This window comes from Monodelphis domestica, chromosome 7 (genome assembly GCF_027887165.1).
Source record: "Monodelphis domestica isolate mMonDom1 chromosome 7, mMonDom1.pri, whole genome shotgun sequence".
Lineage (NCBI taxonomy): Eukaryota > Metazoa > Chordata > Mammalia > Didelphimorphia > Didelphidae > Monodelphis > Monodelphis domestica.
In genome coordinates this window covers 218289774-218314267 of record NC_077233.1, presented here as the reverse complement: position 1 = coordinate 218314267, position 24494 = coordinate 218289774, and the positions used below count along the sequence as shown (strand labels likewise).

General features: G+C 36.9%; 1 protein-coding gene across 2 annotated transcripts in view; it reads left to right on the top strand.

The window, feature by feature from the left end:
• Positions 1-24494, top strand: part of LOC100029348 (kinesin-like protein KIF19) — a 123851-nt gene that overhangs the window by 18169 nt on the left and 81188 nt on the right. For both annotated transcript variants that reach the window (XM_056806488.1, XM_056806487.1), the window contains exons 3-7: positions 1458-1568; positions 4346-4433; positions 13595-13731; positions 16496-16621; positions 21723-21917. In XM_056806488.1, the coding sequence (XP_056662466.1) occupies positions 1458-1568; positions 4346-4433; positions 13595-13731; positions 16496-16621; positions 21723-21917 (657 nt within the window). The remainder of the gene's footprint in view (positions 1-1457; positions 1569-4345; positions 4434-13594; positions 13732-16495; positions 16622-21722; positions 21918-24494) is intronic.

The following is a 24494-nucleotide window of genomic DNA, read 5'->3' as shown; positions in this document are numbered from 1 at the left end:
AAATCCCAAATCACATCCCCATCGGCCCATGTGATAAAGCAGTTGTTTTTCTTCTGTGTCTCTACTCCCACAGTTCTTTCTCTGGATGTGGATAGTGTTCTTTCTCATAAGTCACTCAGAATTAATCCTGGGTCATTGCATTGCTGCTAGTAGACAAGTCCATTATATTCGATTGTACCACAATGTATCAGTCTCTGTGTACAATGTTCTCTTGGTTCAGGCAGTTGTTTTTCTTCTGTGTTTCTGTTCCCACAGTTCTTCCTCTGAATGTGGATAGTGTTCTTTCTCATAAGTCCCTCAGAATTGTCCTGAATCTTTAGGTATTGCTACTAGTAAAAGAAGATCATTACATTTGATTGTGCCACAATTAATCAGTTTCTGTGTAAAATGTTCTGGTTCTGCTCCTGATCCAGAACAATTCTACAGGATTTATGAAAAAGAGTGCTGTCTACCTCCAAAGAAAGAACTGTTGGGAGTAGGAATGCAGATCAAAGCATATGACTTTATCACTTGTTTATTTGGGTATATGTTCAGGGGTTTTGGTTTTATAAGATTATTCACTTACAAAAATGAGTAATATGGCAATGTTTTGTATAACCCAGATTGAATTATTTGCCAGCTCTGGAAAGGGGGAGGGGAAAAGAGAGGGAGGCAATATGGATCACATAACTTCAGAAAACATGTGGAACTTTACTAAAATAAAATTATTTTAAAATAAAGCACCAACAATCAATCAGTCAAGAAACCCTTATTAAGCACCATCCCCAAGAATGTTCCATGGTAGTGCTCGCCAATCCATTCCCTGACCACTCTGAAAATTACCTGCAAGCAACAGGCAAATTTAGGAGGATTGTAGAGCCTGATATGAACTAAATCTGAAAAGGTAGATTGAAGCCACATTGTGAAAGGCTTTAAAAAGTCCAATGGAAAAGTTTGTCATTTTCTTTTAGAGCCAAGAGGAAGCCACTTCTGTTTCTTGAGCAAGTAGTTGGCATGATCAAACCTGTTCTTTAGCAATATTAATTTGGCCTCTTGGTTGGAGGATGGATTGGAGAGAGAAGAGATTTGTGGCAAGGGATCAAAATGAAAGGTTATTGCAGAAGCCCAGATGAGAAGTCAAGAAGGCCTAAACTAGAATGATGGCTCTGTGAGTCAAAAGGAGACAGATGCAAAATAATAATGGAAATAGAATCAAGAAAATTTGCCACAAATTCCTTCCTTCTCCTATATGGAAAAGATAATTTCTGTGGGCTAGATGTATTAATCACTCACTCCAATGGTCCTATTAGCTACCAGTTTTGACCTTAGCCTTTGAGCCTCCTGAATCTCCTTCTTTCCCTAGCAGCTCAGAGTTTACTAAACCTCCTTCCATGGTTCCACTCATCCTAGAACCAGATTGTTCACACTTAGAAGATTTTGCTTTCCATGTTAATGATGTCAACTTCTTTTCTTTAAAGATGGTGGTGCTTATGGACCCAGGTGAAGATCCAGATGATGCTTTGAGAGCCAATCGTTCCCGTGAAAAGACATTTATATTTGATATTGTTTTTGATCAGCAAGCTTCCCAGGTGAACTTCTTCCCAGCACATTGACATTCCTTCCTCTCCACACTCCCAGGTTGGAGTGACTTGAATTTTGTTCTATTTTTTTGAAAACCCTTAACTTTGATCTTAGAATCAATACTAAATATTGGTTCCAAAGCAGAAAAGTGGTAAGGGCTTGTGACTTGCCTAGGGTCACCCAGCTAGGAAGTGTCTGAAACCATATTTGAACCCAGGTCCTCCAGACTCCAGGCCTGGTGCTCTATCTGTTGTGTTACCTAGGATTTGGGAAGATGACTGAATTGATATAGTTTACTTCCTACTTTTTCTTTTCTTCCTTTAAAAAAAAAAGCCTTACCTTCTGTCTTAGAATCAATATTGTGTATCTGTTCTAAGGCAGAAGAATGGTAAGGGCTGGGCAATTGGGATTATGTGACTTGCCCAGGGTCACCCAGCTAGGGCGATTCTGAAGTCATATTTGAATCTAGGACCTCCTATCTCTATGCCTGGCACTGAACCACTTAGCTTCCCCTACATATTTACTTTAAAAAAAGTAGCATGATTACTTGTATATATGCCTCATATCCCCAGCTAGAAGGTATGCTTCTTGAGAGGACCAATGATGCCTTATTGAAACCTTGTGTCTTCCCTAGCTCAGTCCTCTGCACTAAGTAGTTAAATAAATGAGCTATTCTCCAAAATCTCAGAATCCAACCAACATTTTGACACAAAGTAGTATTGTCTGAGTTCCTAGCTTTTTTTGCATTTGTTTTTTTTGTTTGTTTGTTTTTGATCTGGGGCAAATTTCATAAAACAAGACCCAAGCAAATAGTAGGAGATTAACTTTTAAAAACAAATCCAGTTGAGGGGAACAGAGGGAAGAAAGGGGGAACAGAGAGAGGCAGAGCCAGAGACACCTCAGGAAGGACACTGGCTCCCTGTAGGCAGAGATCCCAGAAACATAGGGGGCTTTAAGCTAGGCAGATGGTGGAAGCTCACTTGGGGTGAAGCAGCACGAGAGGTGGAAGCCTATACCATCTGGTGGCTTTCCATTTTAATTAATTAATTATTCTTACTAACTAGATGCTAAACTCAATTGTTTTTTAAGGTTTACTGTGGTAGTCTTTCATTTTTCACCACCATCATCATAATCGTAGCTAGATTTATATAGTTCTTTGGGATTTACAAAGCACTATTATCTCATTTGATCCTCAGAACAATGTTGTGAGCTAGATGCTATTATTTTCCCCATTTTACTCATGAAGCTATGGCTGAGAGGCAAAGTGATTCCCCAGGATAATAAGTGTCTGAAATAGGATTTGAATTCTGATCCTGATTCCAAATCCATAACTCTATCCACATAAGACATTTTTAATATACTTTTCAGCTGAGCCCTTGCTTAGTTGTTTCAACACTATTGAAAAGATAAATAGTATTAATGCTCTCTTAATCTTGGCTTTTAGGACAGTACCCTCATCACCCTGTCCTAGTCATGGCTCTGAATGTTAATCTCTCAGAGGAACTCAGATCAATAAAGGTCCATTCTAAGATCCCATTAGTAAAGATATAGTACTTTGTATTTAGATAATGTATATGTCAGAGACCAAAAGCCTTTCCAGGAATTCTCTTCCTTAAAGCTCTAAATCAATGATCCCACAGGATTACAGTCTTCTTATCCATTTATCACAGTTTCACATGAGGGGAAACTGAAGCATGGAGGGATTAAATGGTTTATTTACTGAAAATCAACCATGGAGCATAAGATTTCAGAGAACAGACAAAGGACCTTGTCCAAATATCCCTTGTAGTGAAATCTCAGGGTCTAAGGATATGGACATCTTTGCTACCTTGTTTTCTTAATTCTAAATTGCTTTCTGTAATGCTTGTATTAATTTACAACTTCATTAGCAATGCATTTATATGTTTGTCTTTCTACAACTTCTCAAATATTGAATGTTTCCATCTTTTGCATCTTTGTCAATCTGGTGGATGTGTTGAAAAATCTAAGTGTTTTTTTAAACTTTTATTTCTATTCTTTTTTTTTTTAAACCCTTCCCTTCCATCTTAGAACCAATACTGGGTATTGGTTCTAAGGCAGAAGAGTGGTAAGGGATAGGCAATGGAGGTTGGGACTTGTCCAGGGTCACACAACTGGAAAGTGTCTGAGGCTAGATTTGAATCTACTTTAGGCTTGGCTCTCAATCCACTGAGCTACCTTGCTGCCCCCCCACTCCACCTTCTATTATTCTTAGTGATTTGAAGCATTGTTAAACATGGACATTTTTCCCCATCATCTTTTGAGTTTAATCGTACTTTTCATCCCAAACTTAGACAATAACCACAGTTAGGTACCAATTAGTATAAATGATGATTCACTTGAAATTGTGTGTTTTTGAATTCACACTATTCAAAATTATAATCATGTAAAATATCATAGTTGGTTTGAGCTTGGTGAAAATAAGTAGAACAAATTCAAAAAATGTGATAATTTCAGGGGATTCATTATTAACACCAATGGGACCCAGCTCCAAATCAGGTGGGGAAATTCATAAGCAATCCCCAAAGATCCCTTCCTTCTTTGAAATTTTGTCATTCTATGATCTCTAAACCTTGTTTTTGTCTTGCTAATTTTTATATTACTTTTTATTTCTCCTGGCCTTTTTTTTTTTTGCTGAGGAAGCCAAAAGTAGCAGCAACATTAAGCACAGCTTAGAAAGAGTAGAGCTGGCAATTAAATGAAACACTTGCTGACTGCCACCTTCTTGTCTTTTCATTAGCGTGACAGATTTACTGTTTATTTGCAGGAGGAGGTGTACTGTTCCACAACTCAGCACTTAGTGGAAGGAGTCATTTCTGGATACAATGCAACAGTCTTTGCATATGGCCCATCAGGTACCCATAAAAAATGCTAATCCACAAAGGCTTTAAAATGAGGAAAACTAAACAGAAACTTGCAAGAATTAGTTACTAATGACAAAAATTGTCCAAGGATTCATTGATATGTACTGCTGCCAATCATACTTATCAACCCACAGAATCATTTTAATAACTGGTTTACTATGTGCTTGGAACATAGTCCAATGGCACAAACAAATAGGAAAAAACACCTAATGGGTCCAGACCATCATTTTTAGCAACTTTCTATAGTCTTTATGTATAGCAGGAAGACATGCAATTTTACCAGGAATAGGTGAACATAAAGATTTACCAGTAAAGAACTGCAGTTAGAAGAGCAAGATCTACATCAGGTAAAAAAAAATAATAAAGTGATCAGCAAACATTAAAGGATTTAGCTAGAATTGTTAGACCAGAGGATATATTTATCACAAGTAAATAGAACTGATTAAATTGAGCCAGCAGTTCTTCAGTCACTCAGTGTGTCATATTGCTGCTTAAAATTGCTAGCTGTAAGACTTAGTATAATTTAGGAAAACCTAACAAAATCTAATCACATTGACCTTCCATTAATCCGTGCAATCAAAGCCAATCCAAACCTTATGACGTTAACCATTTACAGTTCACAACAGAGCTATAGGAAGAACAGAAAATTATGCTACTTATAGTTTATCTGAAAGTTTAGAGAATTTCAGTCTTTACATACCACTTGTTTTTTCTATTGTCACCTGAACCCTTTATGTGATGTAGATAATGCTTTCCATAGGACAGAGGAAGAAGCAGTCTTTCTAAAATAAGCCATTCCATCTTATGGTTATTATTTTAAAAACCTTTACCTTCCATTTTAGAATAAATATCGTATATTGGTTCCAAGATAGGGGAGCAGTAAGGCCCAGGCCATGTGGGCTAAGTGACTTGCCCAGATTCACAGAGTTGTCTCTTAATATTATAAGAGAATTACCTCAGAGGAAAAAAATTGACCTGTCATTTAAAAATAGCTCACAAAATATGACACAAAATGTGTGGCTTTTATTTTCATTTATTTATTTATTTTTAAACCCTTACCTTCTGTCTTGGAGTCAATACTATGTATTGGCTCCAAGGCAGAAGAGCCATAAGGGCTAAGCAATGGGGGTTAAGTGACTTGCCCAGAGTCACACAGCTAGGAAGTGGCTGAGGCCAGATTTGAACCTAGGACCTCCTGTCTCTAGGCCTGGCTCTCAATCCACTGAGCTACCCAGCTTCCCTAAAAGTGTGTGGCTTTTTAAAAAATTGCTTAGAAGCCTTAAAAAAAACAACCCTACAATATTGAAACCCATTCTTTATTATTAGTAACTCTCCAGTGTTGTTTTAAATGGAATACTGGCCTTTAAACAAAGCAATAAGAATACAGATTTAATTTTTTTCTTCAAAAATTTTATATACATTTAACCATCTTGTACATATTAAAATACTATGAACAACCATTCCAGTTAACGTATGAGCACATATGAAAAATTTATGGACAACCAGTCTTGTTAATATATGAGCCTCAAGAAATCGTGACAAACCTTTTCCCTAAAGATATGTGTTTTAATATTATGTGACTATAAAAGCTCATTATATGTTACAACAAAGGTTCTATTTCTGGTCAACTTGAGAACCACAAATATTTTCCTTCTCTTTTCCAGATATGTGTACACATCATGAATGTTCCTCTAGTATAGTAGTGAAAAAGTTTCTTGACAATTAAAAACAACTTTATATGTGAGAACCTCAATTCAGTTTGAAACATTATCAAAAGTTATTGAAACATAGTCAAAGACAGTTATTAAAACATATCAAAATCTATTACTAAAATATAAAAAACCTATTACTAAAACATATCCAAAGCCTATATAGCTAAGCATTTGTATGGTATGGATAGGCATTTGTAAATATTAAAATGGTCCAGAAAGAATTTCATTAGTATCCCGTTACTTGTAGGATAAAATGTAAAACATATCATTTAGGACCATCATTCTTGCTCAGCTTTTTTCACTGTTTTTTACTGGTACAACAGTGGAAGTTTTAAGGTTACTAATATGATTATATACAATAAAACAGCTTCAGCATATCTTTTATCCAATGAAATATTTAAAAGTCAATCACTTACCTCCTAGTCATCAAGTAGAAACAATCTAGTTTTGTTGCTTTTGCTACTATTCCATTAAAGGCAAAATTTTTGCATCTTTACCACATTATATCTTTATCCCTCCCCCCCTTGAGGAAACACACATGTACATAAACACATTTATAGCATCCCCTCTTATGTTATGTATATACATTCACATATAAACTCACATATATATATCCTCCTTCAAAGAGGAATAGGAGTCTCTATATGTGTGTACATGCATGTATACATGTACTTTACATGTATGTATATAGTTTTTATATCATCCAGAATGGATATGATGATAGGGATTTAATCTTATACATAAATATATAATTATTAAAGCCAATGAGTAAGTAGAAAGCAAATATAAAAGCTGATTTTCCTTAGTCACCCAGTTTAGGAAACTGAGGCAAGTCACAGATTTAACAGAATACAAACAAAACAATTCAGAACTCAGACCATATTGAAATATAATTATCTCACATTTATCAAGGTCTACCTACAGCCTGGAGCAGGATACAGTTGTTTTTTTATGTTGCAATAATAGTTGATTACCTATTTTGCTATTCAGTCATTTGGATTGTACCTGACTTTAGTGATCCCAGTTGAGGTTTTCTTGGAAAAGATACCAGAATGGTTTGCCATTTTCTTCTCCAACTCATTTTACAGAGGAGGAAACTAAGGCAAACAAGGTGAAGTGACCTGCCTACAGTCACACAGCTGCTAAATGTCAGAGGCCAGATTTGAATTCAGGAAGATGAGTCTGCAATTTCTCAATTTACAGAATATATGGCAAGACAATATATCATATGAATAACAAATAAGTTTTCCCTCAATTTAGGCTTTGGGAAAAGGACTAAGAGCCTCTGTAACATAAAGACTCAAAGTACTTCTAGTCTTGGATAAAAATAACAAATTGTAATAATATAGTATTTCCACAGAACTGGAAAAGTTTCAAGATTTCTGTCTCTGTCTCTCTCTTCCCTCCCCCACTACATATCTCTTTCCCCCATCTGTCTCTTTCAAATTTACAGACATAAAAATGTTCCCATTCTCCCCTGATCACAACGAGATCTAAAACTTCAGGATGCTTTCCTTTCCTTTCTTCTTATATACTTTGATGAAAGCCTTATCAACTTACTCAGTACTTTACTAATTCTTACTATTCTCTTAATCCTTCACATTTGCTATTTCCTAATCATATCTCAAATCTCTTCTCATAACTAGTTTCTTTCACTCCTTTGAATCTCTCTTTTGCAAATGATACAATAACCATGAAAATGAAGCCTTCGACTTTTCTCCCCAAATCAAAACTGAAGCTTCTTGGAGGTTAAAGGAGCAGTTACAGAGTTGTACAAAGAGAGACTCTTCTTGGTCTGTACTTACACAAAATACTATCTTGGAGATCTCCACAATCTTAAAGAGGTCCTGCCTTACCAGTATATTCTAATGAAACTAACTAGAGACCTCCTGTCCCAGGTATCAGGGCTTTTGTAGTGCCTCAGGAATTTTTCTCATAGAAGCAAGTCCATTCCAGTTCCTATTAGATGACTTGACTTTTGCTCCATTTTTTCCTTCTTACTTTTTCTCTGGGGATTCCTCTAGGAAAATATCTCCAGATAGTAAAGACGATGCCAGAGGGAAGACAAAAGTCCTTTTACCCACAAAACCAACTGGGTTATTTCATCATTTTCAAACCACAGCTTCATGAATATTTAATGCATGATAAACAGATTTTCTTTCAGTTAATTTCTATTAAGGGGAAAATCTTCCTCTTGTCTCAGTTTCCCACACCTCTCCCCAACCCTTTACCCTCCTACCCTGTGCAGAATTAGGAGCATAAGGATGAGAAAAATGTCCTCAATCTTTTTTTCCCTACCAGTTTTTGAAATTTTTTTTCTCCCATTACAAGTTATACTAAGGGACAGTAGAAATTCCCATTTTCCTAGAAGATTAGTATTAGAATTGTTGTAACCACAGATAATCAGAACTAATTTACTTACTTACAAACAAAAACAAATTTTGTTTCAGTTTTTCACTTTAATTAAGCTTACATATAAAATTTCAATTTAAAAGATCTTCCTGGGGTCAAGGATATTGTATTTCAGTCCAATCCATACAATGCTTCATTTTTTCTGATAGTTTGACTAGATCTTTCTTGTCAGGAGTAGGTTAGATTAGGAATAATTTAATTTCTGAATCTATAGCCATTTGCCACAATCTAGAATTGCCAGAATTTAACAAGGGTTGATCCAATAATGATCACAGGCAGAATTGAGATTTATGTCAGATTTATAGCCAACTTTACTCAAGATTGACATTAAACTAGATCAGGACTACTCAGTAGTCAAGACAGTATAATAATTACAAATCACACAATCATAGACAATAGACAGGTGACCAGAGAGATCCTCCTCCTGATGCCTGATGTCCCCCAATAAAGAATTGAGGTTTATGGCAGATTTGTATTCTTTTAACCATACTAGAACAGACCATTAGGAATCTTATAATTGATTATTGATTATTCAGGGCAGAATTTTATGTCAATTTTTTTTTAACCAGAGCAGACCAGGGCTATCCATGAATGTAGTAGGAGCATAGCCAGGATAGTACAGTAATGATGAATGACAGACAAATAATTCTCTTACATGTGGGAAAATGAGGTAAAAGAGCAGAGAATTTGGAAAATTCCTAGTCCTACCTTAAATATTCATCAAGATAAAAGGAGGGGAAGAGGAGACCCTCCTAAGGCTCTTGAATTTCTCAGCTCAGCCCTTGCTTTCAACTCCTAAATCATGATACCATACTCATCAGCAAGATTGATGTGGCTGCCACTCTAAGCACTCCAAAATCCAACAGTTTATACCTAATTGATTTTTCAGGCACAAGAGTTGGACAAATAGGCAATACTGCAAAGTACCTAGAAGACTAACCTGTCTGAGATTTTCTAGAAGGAAAAGCAAGTTTACTGTCAATTAAAAAAATGTTCTTAGTTGATTTTTCCACTGCCCAAAACTATCCAGGGAAATTTTACTTGTGCATTCTGGAGGGCTTCTGAACCAGAGGACTCCAGCTTCTGACTATTCCTGTCCCTCCTTGGTCTGCCAATTTGACATAAAATTTATGTATGGATATATTGATTAGTACTACTGCCACAATCATACTAATACAGAGATGTTTTAATAACTGGTATGCTTGGAGCATAGTCCAAGGGTACACAAAACAACTCAGTTGGCACCAACCAACATTTTCAGTAGCCTTTTATACTTTAGTTAAAGCAGCAAGATGGATTCTATAGAACTTACAGAGGGCAGAAAGGGAAGGCAAAGATCTATTTATGAAAAAAACTGCTAGCAAAAGGGGAAGATCTATTTTGGGTAAAATAATAAACTGATCAGCAAACATTAGAGGATTTGACTGGGATTGGGATTTGCAGACTAGTTGTTTCCATTAGAGCTATAGCTAGTGATAGAAAATGCTAATCATAATGTGAAAATTTTGAGGTTTACAATAAGTAGAGTTAATAAAGCCAAGACAGCAGTTTTTCTGTCACTGACTAGTTAATCACTTGAGCTAAAATTTGGTATTTCAGTTAAATTTCTGCAAGAGCCAACTAGAGATATGACTAGCTGTCATTAAGGAAATGGCAGTCATAAAGCCAATACTGAAAAATTCTCTTACCTTACAAGCACAAATATCTGATGTATGCAAATCTAAGGATTTTATAGCTTCGGGGACAAGAAAATGGTGAGTCACAGTGGGTCCCTGAGGACTCATAATCCTAGAATGTCAGAGCTGGAAAGTGTCTTAGAGATTTTCTGGTCCAAATTCTCATTTTCCAGGTTAAACAAACTATGATCTAGAGAGTAGGCTTAAATGAGATGGCATAGTTTATTCTCCTTATCTTAGAAGTGTCAGTGCTTAGACTCCAAAATACCATTGCCAGATTTATTTCCCAAGGTGATCAAGGAAAAAGAAAAAGAGCCTATATGTTCCAAAATACTTATAGCAGCTCTCCTTGTGGTGGCAAAAATCTAGAAATCCAGGGAATGTCTATCAATTGGAGAATGGCTAAATGAATTGGGGCATAAGATTGTGATAAAATACTGCTGTGTCATAAGAAACAATGAGCAGGTTAATTTTTTAAAAACTTGGAAAGAATTATATGAATTAATGAAGAATGAGATGAGTATCACCAAAAAGACATCCTATATAGCTACAGATTTAAAATTCAAAGAATAAGTAAAACAAGGATGCCCATTATAACCTCTATTATTTAACATTGTACTAGAAACACTAGCAGTAGCAATTAGAGAAGAAAAAGAAATTGAAGGTATTAAAATTGGCAATGAGGAGACCAAGCTATCACTCTTTGAGTGGTTATATGATATATATGATGGTTTACTTAAGGAATCCTAGAGAATCAACCAAAAAGTTGAATTGAAATAATCAACAACTTTAGCAAAGTTGCAGGATACAAAATAAACTCACATAAGTCATCAGCATTTCTATATATCTCTAACCCATTTCAGCAGCAAGAATTAGAAAGAGAAATGCCATTTAAAATCACCCTAGACAATATAAAATACTTAGGAATCTATCTGCCAAGACAAACACTGGAACTATATGAATACAACTACAAAACACTTTCCACACAGTTAAAACTAGATGTAAACAATTGGAAAAACATTGATTGCTCATGGGTGGGATGAGCTAATATAATAAAAATGACAATTCTACCCAAATTAATTTACTTATTTAGTGCCATACCCATTGAAGTACCAAAAAACGTCTTTACTGAATTAGAGAAAACTATAACAAAGTTCATTTGGAAGAACAAAAGATCAAGGATATCCAGGGAAATCGTGAAAAAAAAATACAAAGGAAGGAGGACTTGCAGTCCCATATCTCAAACTATACTATAAAGCAGTAGTTATCAAAACAATTTGGTACTGGCTAAGAGACAGAAAGGAGGATCAGTGGAATAGACTTGGCGTAAATGATCTCAGCAAGACAGTTTATGACAAACCCAAAGACCCCAGCTTTTGGGACAAAAATTCATTATTTGATAAAAACTGCTAGGAAAATTGGAAGACAGTGTGGGAGAGATTAGGTTTGGATCAACACCTCACACCCTACACCAAGATAAATTCAGAATGGGTCAATGACTTGAACATAAAGAAGGAAACTATAAGTAAATTAGGTGAACACAGAATAGTATACATGTCAGACCTTTGGGAAGGGAAAGATTTTAGAACCAAGCAAGACTTAGAAAGAGTCACAAAATGTAAAATAAATAATTTTGACTACATCAAATTAAAAAGTTTTTGTACAAACAAAACCAATATAACTAAAATCAGAAGGGAAGCAACAAACTGGGAAACAATCTTCATAAAAACCTCTGACAAAGGTTTAATTTCTCAAATTTACAAAGAGATAAATCAATTATACAAAAAAATCAAGCCATTCTCCAATTGATAAATGGGCAAGGGACATGAACAGGCAGTTCTCAGCCAAAGAAATCAAAACTATTAATAAGCATATGAAAAAGTGTTCTATATCTCTTATAATCAGAGAGATGCAAATCAAAACAACTCTGAGGTATCACCTCACACCTAGCAGATTGGCTAACATGACAGCAAAGGAAAGTAATGAATGCTGGAGGGGATGTGGCAAAGTAGGGACACTAATTTATTGCTGGTGGAGTTGTGAATTAATCCAACCATTCTGGAGGGCAATTTGGAACTATGCCCAAAGGGCGATAAAAGACTGTCTGCCCTTTGATCCAGCCATAGCACTGCTGGGTTTGTACCCCAAAGAGATAATAAGGAAAGACTTATACAAGAATATTCATAGCTGTGCTCTTTGTGGTTGCCAAAAATTGGAAAATGAGGGGATGCCCTTCAATGGGGGAATGGCTGAACAAATTGTGGTATATGTTGGTGATGGAATACTATTGTGCTAAAAGGAATAAATAATAAGGTGGAGGAATTCCATGGAGACTGGAACAACCTGCAGGAAGTGATGCAGAGCGAAAGGAGCAGAACCAGGAAAACATTGTACACAGAGACTGATACATTGTGGTACAATTGAAGGTAATGGACTTCTCCATTGGTGTCATGCAATGTCCCTGAACAATCTGCAGGGATCTAAAAAACACTATCCACAAGCAGAGGATAAACTGTGGGAGTAAAAACACTGATGAAAAGCAACTGCTTGACTGCAGGGATGGAGGGGATATGACTGAGGAGAGACTCTTAATGAACACTCTAATGCAGATACCAACAACATGGAAATGGGTTCGAATCAAGAATACATGTGATACACAGTGAAATTGCGCATCGGCTATGGGGGAGGTGGGGGTGGGGAGGGAAGAAAAGAAAATGATCTTTGTTTCCAATGAATAATGTTTGGAAATGACCAAATAAAATAATGTTAAAAAATTCAAAGAATAACTTGTAAATGTTCATCTCCAGAGAAAGAATTGAGAAGTGGAAACACAAAAGTCAGAATCTATATATCCATAACTGTATGCTGAAGGATGCCTTCTATGGTGTGGAGAAAGGAGGGAAAGGCTGAGCTACTTGGAAATTAAAAAAAAAAAAGTGATAGCCACCATATGAGAGAGGTGGGGTAAGGTGAAGGACAGAGAGCTAGTCTTCTTCAGAATGAGGAGATTTCAAGTACAATCACTGCCACATGTTGGCTGTAGAATACTTCTCAATGTCCCAGGCACTGACTCTCAGGCTACAGATTGCAGGGCAGACGCTGGGCTTCCTTGGGACATTGCATTGGCAACTTTCTATATCAGGAAATCAGAAGTCTGGTAAAACAAACAGGTAAGCAAGCAAACAAACAAAAATAATGCTAAAGCAGCCAAGAGTTGTTTTCCAATTAGCATGGGAAAGCAGCATATGTGAAAAGAAAGTTATTTCTGTGACATCTGAATCTCTGCAGAGAAATAAACCCCCTTGCTAAGTTCTGACAACACTAGTCAATGGTCCTCTTCTCTTTTAAACAGGTGCTGGTAAAACTTACACCATGCTGGGGATGGACTCTGAGCCTGGGATCTATCTCCAGACATTGAATGATCTCTTTCGGGCTATTGAAGAGACTAGTGATGACATGGAATACACAGTTTCCATGTCCTACCTGGAGGTGAGATGGCTGTTATGGCAGAGAAGATCAAATTTGAACCTTTGTTTCTAGAGGCAATTGTTTAAACCTCTGTTTTTAATAAACAAAGGAGATGAGGCAAGTGAGAATTTTTCTTGGCTTCATTTTGGAACTAAAAGAAGAAATGGTAGTCATCAACATACCTGAGGAATCAGAAATTGCAAAGGAAGGGATTAGAGGAGGACGGTGGTTTTTTCATTCTTTTTTTCTCCCTTAAGATTAATGAAATTGAGGGCAAGCCAAATAAAGCCTATGAGATCCTACCCTAGGAAACGGATGCCAAGGGAACCTTTAAGATGCTCTAAGGCAGAGGGTTGGACCAAAACTTGGAAGTCAGCCAGAACTAGATTAAAATATAGTTGGGGGGACAGCAAGTTTGCACAGTGGATTGAGAGCCAGCCCTAGAGATGGGAGGACCTAGTTTCAAACCTTTCCTCAGACACTTCCTAGCTGTGTGACTCTGGGTAAACACTTAACCCCCATTGCCTAGCCCTCATAACTTTTCTGTCTTAGAATTGATATGAAGACAAAAGATAAGGGTGGGGGGGGGAGGGGGAGAAAGAGAGAGAGAGAGAGAGAGAATGAGAGAGAGAGAGAGAGAGAGAGAGAGAGAGAGAGAGAGAGAGAGAGAGAGAGAGAGAGAGAGAGATGGGGAAGGTTGAGATAAAAATGCTTTGAGAAGACTGGAGCATGGTTGATGATGCAGGTGTCTTCCAGGGCAAAAGAACCCCTGGGAAATTGTGGAGAAAGAAGGCAGGAGAGTCATGAGCAGAGCCTGGAGAGGAATGAACCTTAGGGGAAACTTTGTGTTGACTCTGGCTAGCTAGAAATTTTGTCTTTTAAGTTTCTATTTCCTTCAAAGGCACACTGAGTGGCAGTATAGGGTAATAAATAAAACTGGTGTCAGGAGGAATGACCTCAGATACTAGCTCTGGGCAAGTCACTTAACTCTGTTTGCTTCAGTTTCCTCATCTGTAAAATAAAGATAATGATAGCCCCTACTTCTCAAACTCAGTTCTCATCTGAAAAATGGAGATAATAACACTGACCTCACAGGGTTTTTGAGAAGACCAAATTCAACCATTTTTTAAAAGAGTTTTGCAGACCTTAAAGAGCTATAGAAATGGAGGTGCAGCTAGGTGGAATGGTAGATAAGGACCTGGGTTCAAGTGTGGCCTCAGATACTTCCTAGCTGTGTGACCCTGGACCTCGATTACCTAGCCCTTGACCTTCTGTCTTAGAGTTTCTACTAAAACAGAATAATGTTTTTTTTTTTTAAAGTAAGTACTATAGAAATGTAAGCCATTCTTTTTTAAATTTAGAGCTCTTTATTCAATATCCTTTTATTGACTCTGCCATTACATCTGATGATCCTTGTACATAATGGCCTTTCTCTTCTTTTGTGACTATAAAATAGAACACATGGTCATTTCTTAGATCAGAATATTAGTTTATTTCCTAGAAATACCAAAACATTCTATTAAAAATTTACTTTGGGGGATATTTAAAGAATGACTTTTGAAGAACATAATTTCAACAATATCTGTATTCCAAATGTTGACTTATCATCAATACCCTCATATGGGCACACATTGTCTCTTTAATTAGAATATCAACTCCTCCTTATGAATAATTTCATTCTTGGTATTTGTATCTCTGGCACCTAGCATAGGGCCTAGTGTATAATGACTATTTAAAAAAGCATGTTGATTGATTGCTGTGAAGGATACTATGCAGGTCAGAATACTGATAAGAGAGATGGGGGCAGTTAGGTGACTCTATGATTTGAGAACCCCCACCTAGAGATGGGAGGTCCTGGGTTCAAATCTGGGTTCAGACATTTCCTAGCTATATGACCCTGAGCAAGTCACTTAATTCCCATTGCCTAGTCCTTACCACTCTGCTGCCTTGGAACCAATACATAGTCCTGATTCTAAGATGGAAGGTGTGGGTTTAAAAAACAAAACAATAGATAGTACATAGAGCTCTGTATCAACACTTCAGGAAGAACTACTCTCAAATCCTGCCTCTGACACTTACTTACAAGTTCTGTGACTCTGGGCAATGTACATAAGTTTCCTCATCTGTAAACTGGAGATGAGACTATATAATACGGTTATTCTTTCCTCATCTCAACTTCCCCACTGTGGTTTCAACATAGCAGGGGTCAGCTTAAGAAATTAAATGAGAATTTTGGAGTAGTTTTGCAGAAGAAAGGCCAGAAAACAACACAGAAAAAGTTTAGAAACTCAGAAATGCATAAAATACATGTAAAATATTATATAATGTCAACATATTTTGTCTTTTAATATCATAAATATGTACAATTTCTTTTTTAAAATTAAAATAAGTCAAAAGTTACAGTTTGCAAAAAGAATGCAAAAATCAACAGATAACATGCAAAAGACTTCTCTGGTAGGAAGGGGAAGGTCACAACATTTTTACGTGACTTTTCTAGTTTGGGGGTAGAGAGGTTTGGGAAAGGGGCTCAATTCCTCACCCGTTAACCCCAGTGATGCAGAAGGTATTCCAATACTTACCTTACAGTGGGACTCAAATGAAAAAAATAAAACAAAACAAATCTATTTGTCAGCTGTTATTAACATAAAGAAGCCTAGTGCCTGCCCTCAAAGAATGTAGATTTTCTGCTAATTTCAGTTTGATGAGCATTTAAGTCCTTTGTATTTTCCTAGACTTCTTTGGCAGCAGACCTATTTCAACTTTGGATTTTCTTTTCTGCTTACAGATTTATAATGAAGTAATCCGTGATCTCCTGAATCCATCTTTAGGATTTCTGGAGCTGAGAGAAGATTCCAAAGGAAGCATCCAGATAGCGGGAATTACTGAGGTCTCTACCACAAATGCCCAAGAGGTAAATTTCAGAAGCAGCTTCCAGAGGGAGACTTAATATCCCTAGAAACCAAATATTTGCCTTTACTCTGTTTTTCCATCCAGAGCAAATGAAACACAATCAATAAATGCAAGGTAAAATCCATGGGCCATTTCTTATAACCTATTTAGCTGATACAATACAAAAAAAATTTTTTTAAACCCTTACATTCTTAGTAACAACTTTAAGACAGAAGAGCAAGGGCTAGGCAAAAAGGGAAGTATCTAAAGCTAAATTTGAACCCAGGACATTCCAACTCTAGGCCGACTATTCATTGTGCTACCTAGCTGTCCCCTAAAACAAATATTTCTTAAAAGCCTTCTGTATGCTATATGTATTATGCCAGGTTGTGGGGAAAATACAAACTTAGAGATGATCCCAGTTTCATGAGGGATAAAAATAAACACATATAACTGAATACCTAGAGTAAATGTGTCAGAGGATTACAAAACAAGAATGCTACATGAGGTTGATGAAGGCATGTAGAGTTAGGGTTATGCCTGCCACCTCCTGGAGGAGTTGGCCTTTGTATTGTTCTTTAAAGGATGGGTAGAGATTGAAGAAGCGAAGAAAGGGAAAGAGAATATTCTAGGAATGAAGAATAAATAATAAGAACAAAAGGAAGATAAGAAGGTACAGAATGTGTCTGGTAGACAGAAAGTAGTACAGTTTAGCTGGAGCATAAAGGATGGGGAGAGGAATTATATGAAAATAATAATAATAATAATAATAATATTTAGTCATGCCTGATTCTTCATGACCCCATTTGAGATTTTTTTTGGCAAAGATACTGGAGTGGTTTGTTATTTCCTTCTCTGGCTCATTTTACAGGTAAGGAAACTCAGTCAAAACAGGATTAAGTGGCTTGCCCAGGGTGGGTCATACAATTATTGTCTAGAGTCAGAACTTCCTGACTCTAGGACTGAGCCTTCTAGTTTCCATGGGAAGTGGGAAAAAGCCCACTGCTTTATCCACTGTGCCACCATGCTGTTCTAGAACAATAATAGCTGACATTTTTATAGTGCCTTAAAGTTTGCCAAATACTTTACAGATATTCTCTCACTTTAGCCTCACAGCAGCCTTGTCAAGGGGAATCTATGAGTATTGTCATTCCCTTTTGACTGATGAAGAAACTGATGCATGTTTTAAGTGACTTGTCCAAAGTCACACCACTAATGAGGATTAGAAAGAACCACCAAAAATCTCTGTGACTAGGGTAGATCACTAAGATTCATAGATTTCTTGAGTTTGAGAATTCTGAGCAGAAGGAGGGTTAAGACTAATTGGGTGAAAGGACTTTAAAAGATTGCATGCCCATTCATCCAACTATACCAGTACTGGGTTTGTACCCCAAAGAGATAAAAGAATTCAGATCTGTGCTTATTTTGGTGGCAAAAAATTGGAAAATGAGGGGATATCCCTGGATTGGGGAATGGCTGAACAAATTGTGGTATATGATGGTGATGGAATACTGTTGTATTGTAAGGAATGATGAATCAAAGGATTTCTATAAGAACTGGGGAGACCTCCATGGACTGATGCGGAATGAAATGAGCAGAACCAAAAGAACAGTGTGCACAGAAACTGAAAAATTATGGAACAATCAAATGTGATTGATTGCTTCTAATAACAATGCAGAGATCAAGAACAACCCTGTGGAACTTATGAAAAAGAACTCTATCCACATCTAGAGAAAGAACTGGGAATAGAAAAACATGATTTATCACTCACTTATATGGGTATTTGATTTGGGGTTGTGGTTTTTAAAAGATTAATAATAAAGAAAAAACAAGTGTACATAAATATTTATAGCCTTGTTCTTTGTGGTAGCAAAAAATTGGAAAATGAGAAGATGCCCTTCAATTGGGGAATGGCTGAACAAATTGTGGTATATGATGGTGATGGAATACTATTGTGCTCAAAGGAATAATGATCATGAGCAATTTCATGGGAATTGGAACAAATTCCAGGAATTGATGCAGAGTGAGAGGAACAGAACCAGGAGAACATTGTTCACAGAGACAGATACACTGTGGTACAATAGAATGTAATGGACTTCTCTACTAGCAGACCCAGGACAATTTTGAGGGACTTATGAGAAAGAACACTATCCACATCCAGATACTGTGGGAGCAGAAACACAGAAGAAAACCATTTCCTTGATCATTTGGTTTAATGGGGATATGATTGGGGATGTAGATTCTTTTTTTTTTTTAAACATTATTTTGTTTGGTCATTTTCAAACATTATTCATTAGGAACAAAGATCACCCTTTTTTTCCTTCCCCCTCCCATTGGCGATGTGTGATTCCTCTGGGTATCACATGCGTCCTCAAACCGAGCCCATTTCCATGCTATTGGTTTCCATAGTAGGGTGTTCATTCAGTCTCTCCTCGATCATATCCCCTCTACCCCTGTAGTCAAGCTTTTGTCCTTCCTGGGTGTTTTTACTCCACGCGTTTGTCCTCTGCTTGTGGGTAGTGCTTTTTTTCTCCTTGATGCCTGCAGGTTGTTCAGGAACATTGTATTGAGACTAATGGAGAAGTCCATTACATTCAATTGTACCATAGTGTATCAGTCTCTGTGTACAATGTTCTCCTGGCTCTGTTCCTCTCACTGTATATCACTTCCTGGAGGTTGGTCCAGTCTCCATGGAATTCCTCCACTTTATTATTCCTTTTAGCACATAGTATCCCATCACCAACATATACCACAATTTGTTCAGCCATTCCCCAATCAAAGGACATCCCCTCATTTTCCAATTTTTGGCCACCACAAAGAGTGCAGCTATGAATATTCTTGTACATCTTTTTCCTTATTATCTCTTTGGGGTACAAACCCAACAGTACTATGGCTGGCTCAAAGGGCAGACAGTCTTTTATCACCCTTTGGGAATAGTTCCAAATTGCCCTTCCGAATGATTGGATCAATTCACAACTCCACCAGCAATGAATTAATGTTCCCACTTTGCCACATTGGGTATGTAGATTCTAAACCATCACTTTATTTCAAATATTAATAGTATGGAAATAGGTCTTGATCAATGATGATACATGTAAAACCTAGTTGAATTGCTCATTGGTTATCAAAGGGGGGGAGAAGGAGGGGAGGGAAAGAACATGAATCATGTAACTATGGAAAAATAAAAATAAGTTAATTAAAAATAAAAGATTACTCTGTTGCAAATATGAATATTATGGAAATAGATTTTGAGTAATAAAACATGTATAAATCAGTAGAATTGCTTGTCAGTTCCAGGAGTGGTGAGGGAGAAGGGGAAGGTGAGAACATGAATCATGTAATCATGGAAAAATATACTAAAAATATATTTAAAAATTAAATAAAATAAACAATTGGGTGTCCATATTAAGTCCATTATCTCAGGAATAGGAATCCACCAGGATTCTTAAGGAGGGGTAAATCTACCCAGGATAGAAACAGCAGGTCCAAACTTCTAAACTTATCTGCAGTGAGATTGAGTGACTGTACTTCCAGCCTGGGTGAAATAGGAGATCTAGTTAAAAAAAAAATGCTAACTGATTGACTATAGGAAATAAAGGAAGAGAAAGTCTAAGACTGAATCCCAGATTTTCAAATAGAAGAGAATGAGTACCTAGTAATATAATGAAGGAAATAGTGAAGGCAGAAAGAGGAACTGATTTAAGGGGAAAGATAAAAAGCTTCATTTTGGATCATGTGAAGTACTGGTGGGACATCTAAATAGAAAACCCTATAGGTAGTTGGAGGTGGGGCTGTGGAGCTCAGAAATGAGGTCAGGACTCTTTGTGAATCATCTGCATAAAGATGATATATATTTCTAAGAACTGAACATTTTTATTTATTTAATTAATTTAGAATATTTTTCCATGGTTACATGATTCATGTTCTTTCCCTCTCCTCCTCTCCCCTCCCCTTAGCCAATGTGCATTTCCACTGGGTTTTTCATATGTCATTGATCAAGACCCATTTCCATATTATTAATATTTGCACTAGGGTGATCATTTACAGTCTACATCCCCAGTCATAGCTCCATCAAACCATGTGATCAAGCAGTTGTTTTTCTTCTGTATTTCTACTTCCACAGTTATAAAGATGTTGATATTTAAAGGGATGGAAGTGAGTGAATTGTTGAATGGAAAGAGTTTAGAATTGGGATTCTTAATATAGGATTCATGAATTTGTCTTAAAATCAATCTGTTTTCCTTTTAAATTCTAAATATTTTATTTAATTCATTTAAAATCATTATTCTGAGAAGGGGTTCACAGGCTTCACCAAAGTTCCAAAGGGGTTCTGACACATAACACACAAAAAGAGTTAAGAACCTTTGGTTTAGAGAGAGAAGAGGGTCAAAGACAAACCCTTAGGGTTCAATTAGGATCCCTGGGAAGAGGATGACTGACAAGCCCAAGGCATACATTTTACCTGGAGATAAGAATGGAATATTATGACCACTTTATTCCTTATAAAGAAGGAAATTCACAATTCATTCTCTATTGTCTAATGCCTTCTTCCTAATAAGTGTCAGCATTTTGGTTGCTAATTCTCCTCTGATTCCAAGATTCTGTGATTTCATGTCTTAGGACCTTGTCTCATCCTGCTATTTTGAAATTACGACAATAATAGCAGCTAGCATTTATATAGTTAATACCTTAAGGTTTGCAAAGTGCTTTACAAATATTATCACATACAGTGGAAGAGACCTTAAAGATCACTGAATCCAACCTCCTCCTGTTACAGATGTGCAAAATGAGGCAGAGATGAAGTGATTCTCCCAGGTTTACACTGGTAGTGGGTGCCTGAAGGTAGATCTGAACTCTGGTCTTCCTGACTTCAGGCTCAGTACGACTTAACCCACAACTCAGTTCCCTCCTCCGTAAAAGGAAGGAATTGGATTAGGTGATTTTTAGGATTCTTTCCAACTCCAAAGAGCTATGACTCTAAGACAGGGGAACCGTGCTGTTGGGGAGCAGGAACACCTGCCGATCTGTCAAGAAGTCATGCTCATGGCACGAGAGATGCAACCCTCCCCAAGCTAGAGACACTTCTCACCCTTTTCCTTTTCTTTGCTTGTCTTTTCCCATAGATCATGCAGCTGTTAATTAAAGGGAACAAGCAGAGGACTCAGGAGCCCACAGCAGCCAACAAAACTTCTTCCCGTTCCCACGCCGTGCTACAAGTGACCGTGAAGCAAAGAAGTCGGCTGAAGGATCTTTCTGAGGAAGTTCGAGTGGGGAAGCTTTTCATGGTTGATTTGGCAGGATCAGAGAGAGCATCCCAGGTACCTGTTTAGATGGATCCCTCAAAATTAGGAGGCTCCTGGGGTCCAAGGTAATCACAAGTGAAAAATTTTTTTCAACCCTTACCTTCTGTCTTAGAATTGATACAATTAGGGGCGACTGGATGGCTCAGTAGCTAGAGAGTCAGGTCAGGAGGCAGAAGATCTTGGGTTCAAATCTGGTTTTAGACTCTTCCTAGCTGTGTGACCCTGGGCAAGTTACTTAACCCCTATTGTATAGTCCAGCATTGATGAAGGATTGGCATGCATGTTGGACTGATATAAAAGGGGTGACTCTACACTTCCTCTTTCTAGTGCCTGAGGACATTTTTGCATGCCTTGCTCCTTTGTCCAGTCACTCAAAGTGAGCACTTCCTCCTTCCACTGTCTGGGGTAATGGTTAGGGGGCTTACAAGCAGCTTGAAGTTGCAGTTTGGGCATAAAACCTTGAAAACCTTCGCCAACACTGGCCTAGCTCTAACTACTGTTCTGCCTTGGAACCAATACTTAGCATACATTCTAGGATAGAAAGTAAAGGTTAAAAAAAAAAGAATTAATATAACAATTGGTTCCAAGGCAGAAGAGCAATTAGGGATAGGCAATGTATTAAGGGAGTAGCAATTGGGGTTAAGTGACTTGCCTACTCACACAGCTAGGAAATATCTGAGGCCATATTTGTACCCAGATCCTCCCAGCTTCAGACTGGCTTCTCTATCTACTGAGCTACCTAGCTGTCATTCACAGGTGGAATTTAATGAAAATGAACATCACTGTTCATTTTGAAAAAGTTACTAACATTTTTTCAACTTTATTTCTAACTTTTGTTTTGACATTACATTTATTTCTGAATATATCCCTCTCTTCTCCCCTCCTCAGAAAGTAATCTCCTGCAATAAAGCATTTAAAAAAAAGAAAGAGAAAAAATAATAGCATTTCAGGAAAACAAACATTATCAACCAAGTCTGAAAGTATATGAAATATTTCATACCCCAAATCCCTCACCCCTGCAAAGGAAGAAGAAACATGCATTTTTAGATCTCTTCTTTGGGGAAACACTTGATTATTATAACTATAGAGCTTTACTTAAATACATTTTATTCATTTAAAAATTTTAAATCTATTTTCAATTTCAAATTCTTTTTATCTCTCCACCTCTCTACCCATTGAGAAGGTAAGACATGCAATCCCTATTATACATATGAAGTCATGCAAAACCCATAAATATATTTTATTTCAATGCCTTTTTTTTGCTTCCTTTTGTTTTTATACCAGACATTGCAAGATATAACATTCCCCTCCTATAGTATGTGTCTGAAAGACAGAAAGCAGTGACAGCTAGTTGGAGCAGAGTATGATAGTAATAGAGAAAAAATTAAGCAAGTCACTTACCCTTTTTCTGCCTCAGTTTCCTCCTCGGTAAATGCTAATAATAGCATTTATCTTCCAGTACTGTTGTGAAGATCAAATGAAATTATATTTGTAAAACTTGTCACATTACCTGGCACTTAGTAGATGCCTAACAAAAATTTCCCCTTCTTTTCTTATTGAATACTAAATGTTTGTTTGAATAGTTAATGTACTGTTGGTAACACTATGAATAGCATTGAATACTATGTGTTTGCTTCTATTTATTGTCCCACTGATTAACTATTCTGTTTTAACCATTATGAAATCATTTTAGTGATGACTGTTTTGTATACAGTTTGAGATTTGGTACTAAAGACTTCCCCTTCCAGCTTTTTTTTCATCATTACCCAAGATTCTTTTTTTTGTTTGTTTGTTTTGTTTTGTTTTAAACTCTGACCTTTCATCTTAGAATAAATACTATGTATTTTTTCAAAAGCAGAAGAGCAATAATGGCTAGGCAATGGAAGACAAGTGAGTTGCCCAGGGTTACACAACTAGGAAATGTCTGAATCCAGATTTGAACCCAGGACTTCCTGTCTCTAGCTTGGCTTTCAATGCACTGAGCTACCCAGGTGTTCTTAGCCCCTAAGATTCTTAACCTTTTGCTCCTCTACATGAATTTCTTTATTATTTTTTTTCCAGCCCTATATAATAGTCTTAAAAAAAAAATAAAAACCCTTAATCTTAGAATCTTAGAATCATCTTAGATCTTAGAATCATCTTAGAATCAGTACTGTGTATTGGTTCTAAAGCAAAAGATTGGTAAGGGTTAAGGCAATGAGGGTTAAGTGACTTGCCCAGGGTCATACAGCTAGGGAGTGTCTAAGGTCGGATTTGAACCCAGGACCTCCCATCTCTGGGCCTGGCTTTCAATCCCCTGAGTCACTCAGCTGCCCCCTATAACATAGTCTTTTGACAGTTTGATTGGTATAGCACTGAATAAGTAGATCAATTAGGGTAGCAGTATTGTCATTTTATCATTTTAGCAATTAATAATCCAGTTATTTAAGCCTGTCTTTATTTTTTCAGAGAATGCTTTATGCTTGTATTGATATAATTCATAGGTATATCTTGGTAGATAAACTACCAAATATTTTACAACTTACGTAGTTATTTTGAATGGAATTTTGCTTTCTAGTTTTTCCTGTTGGGTGTTGTCAGTAACATACAATT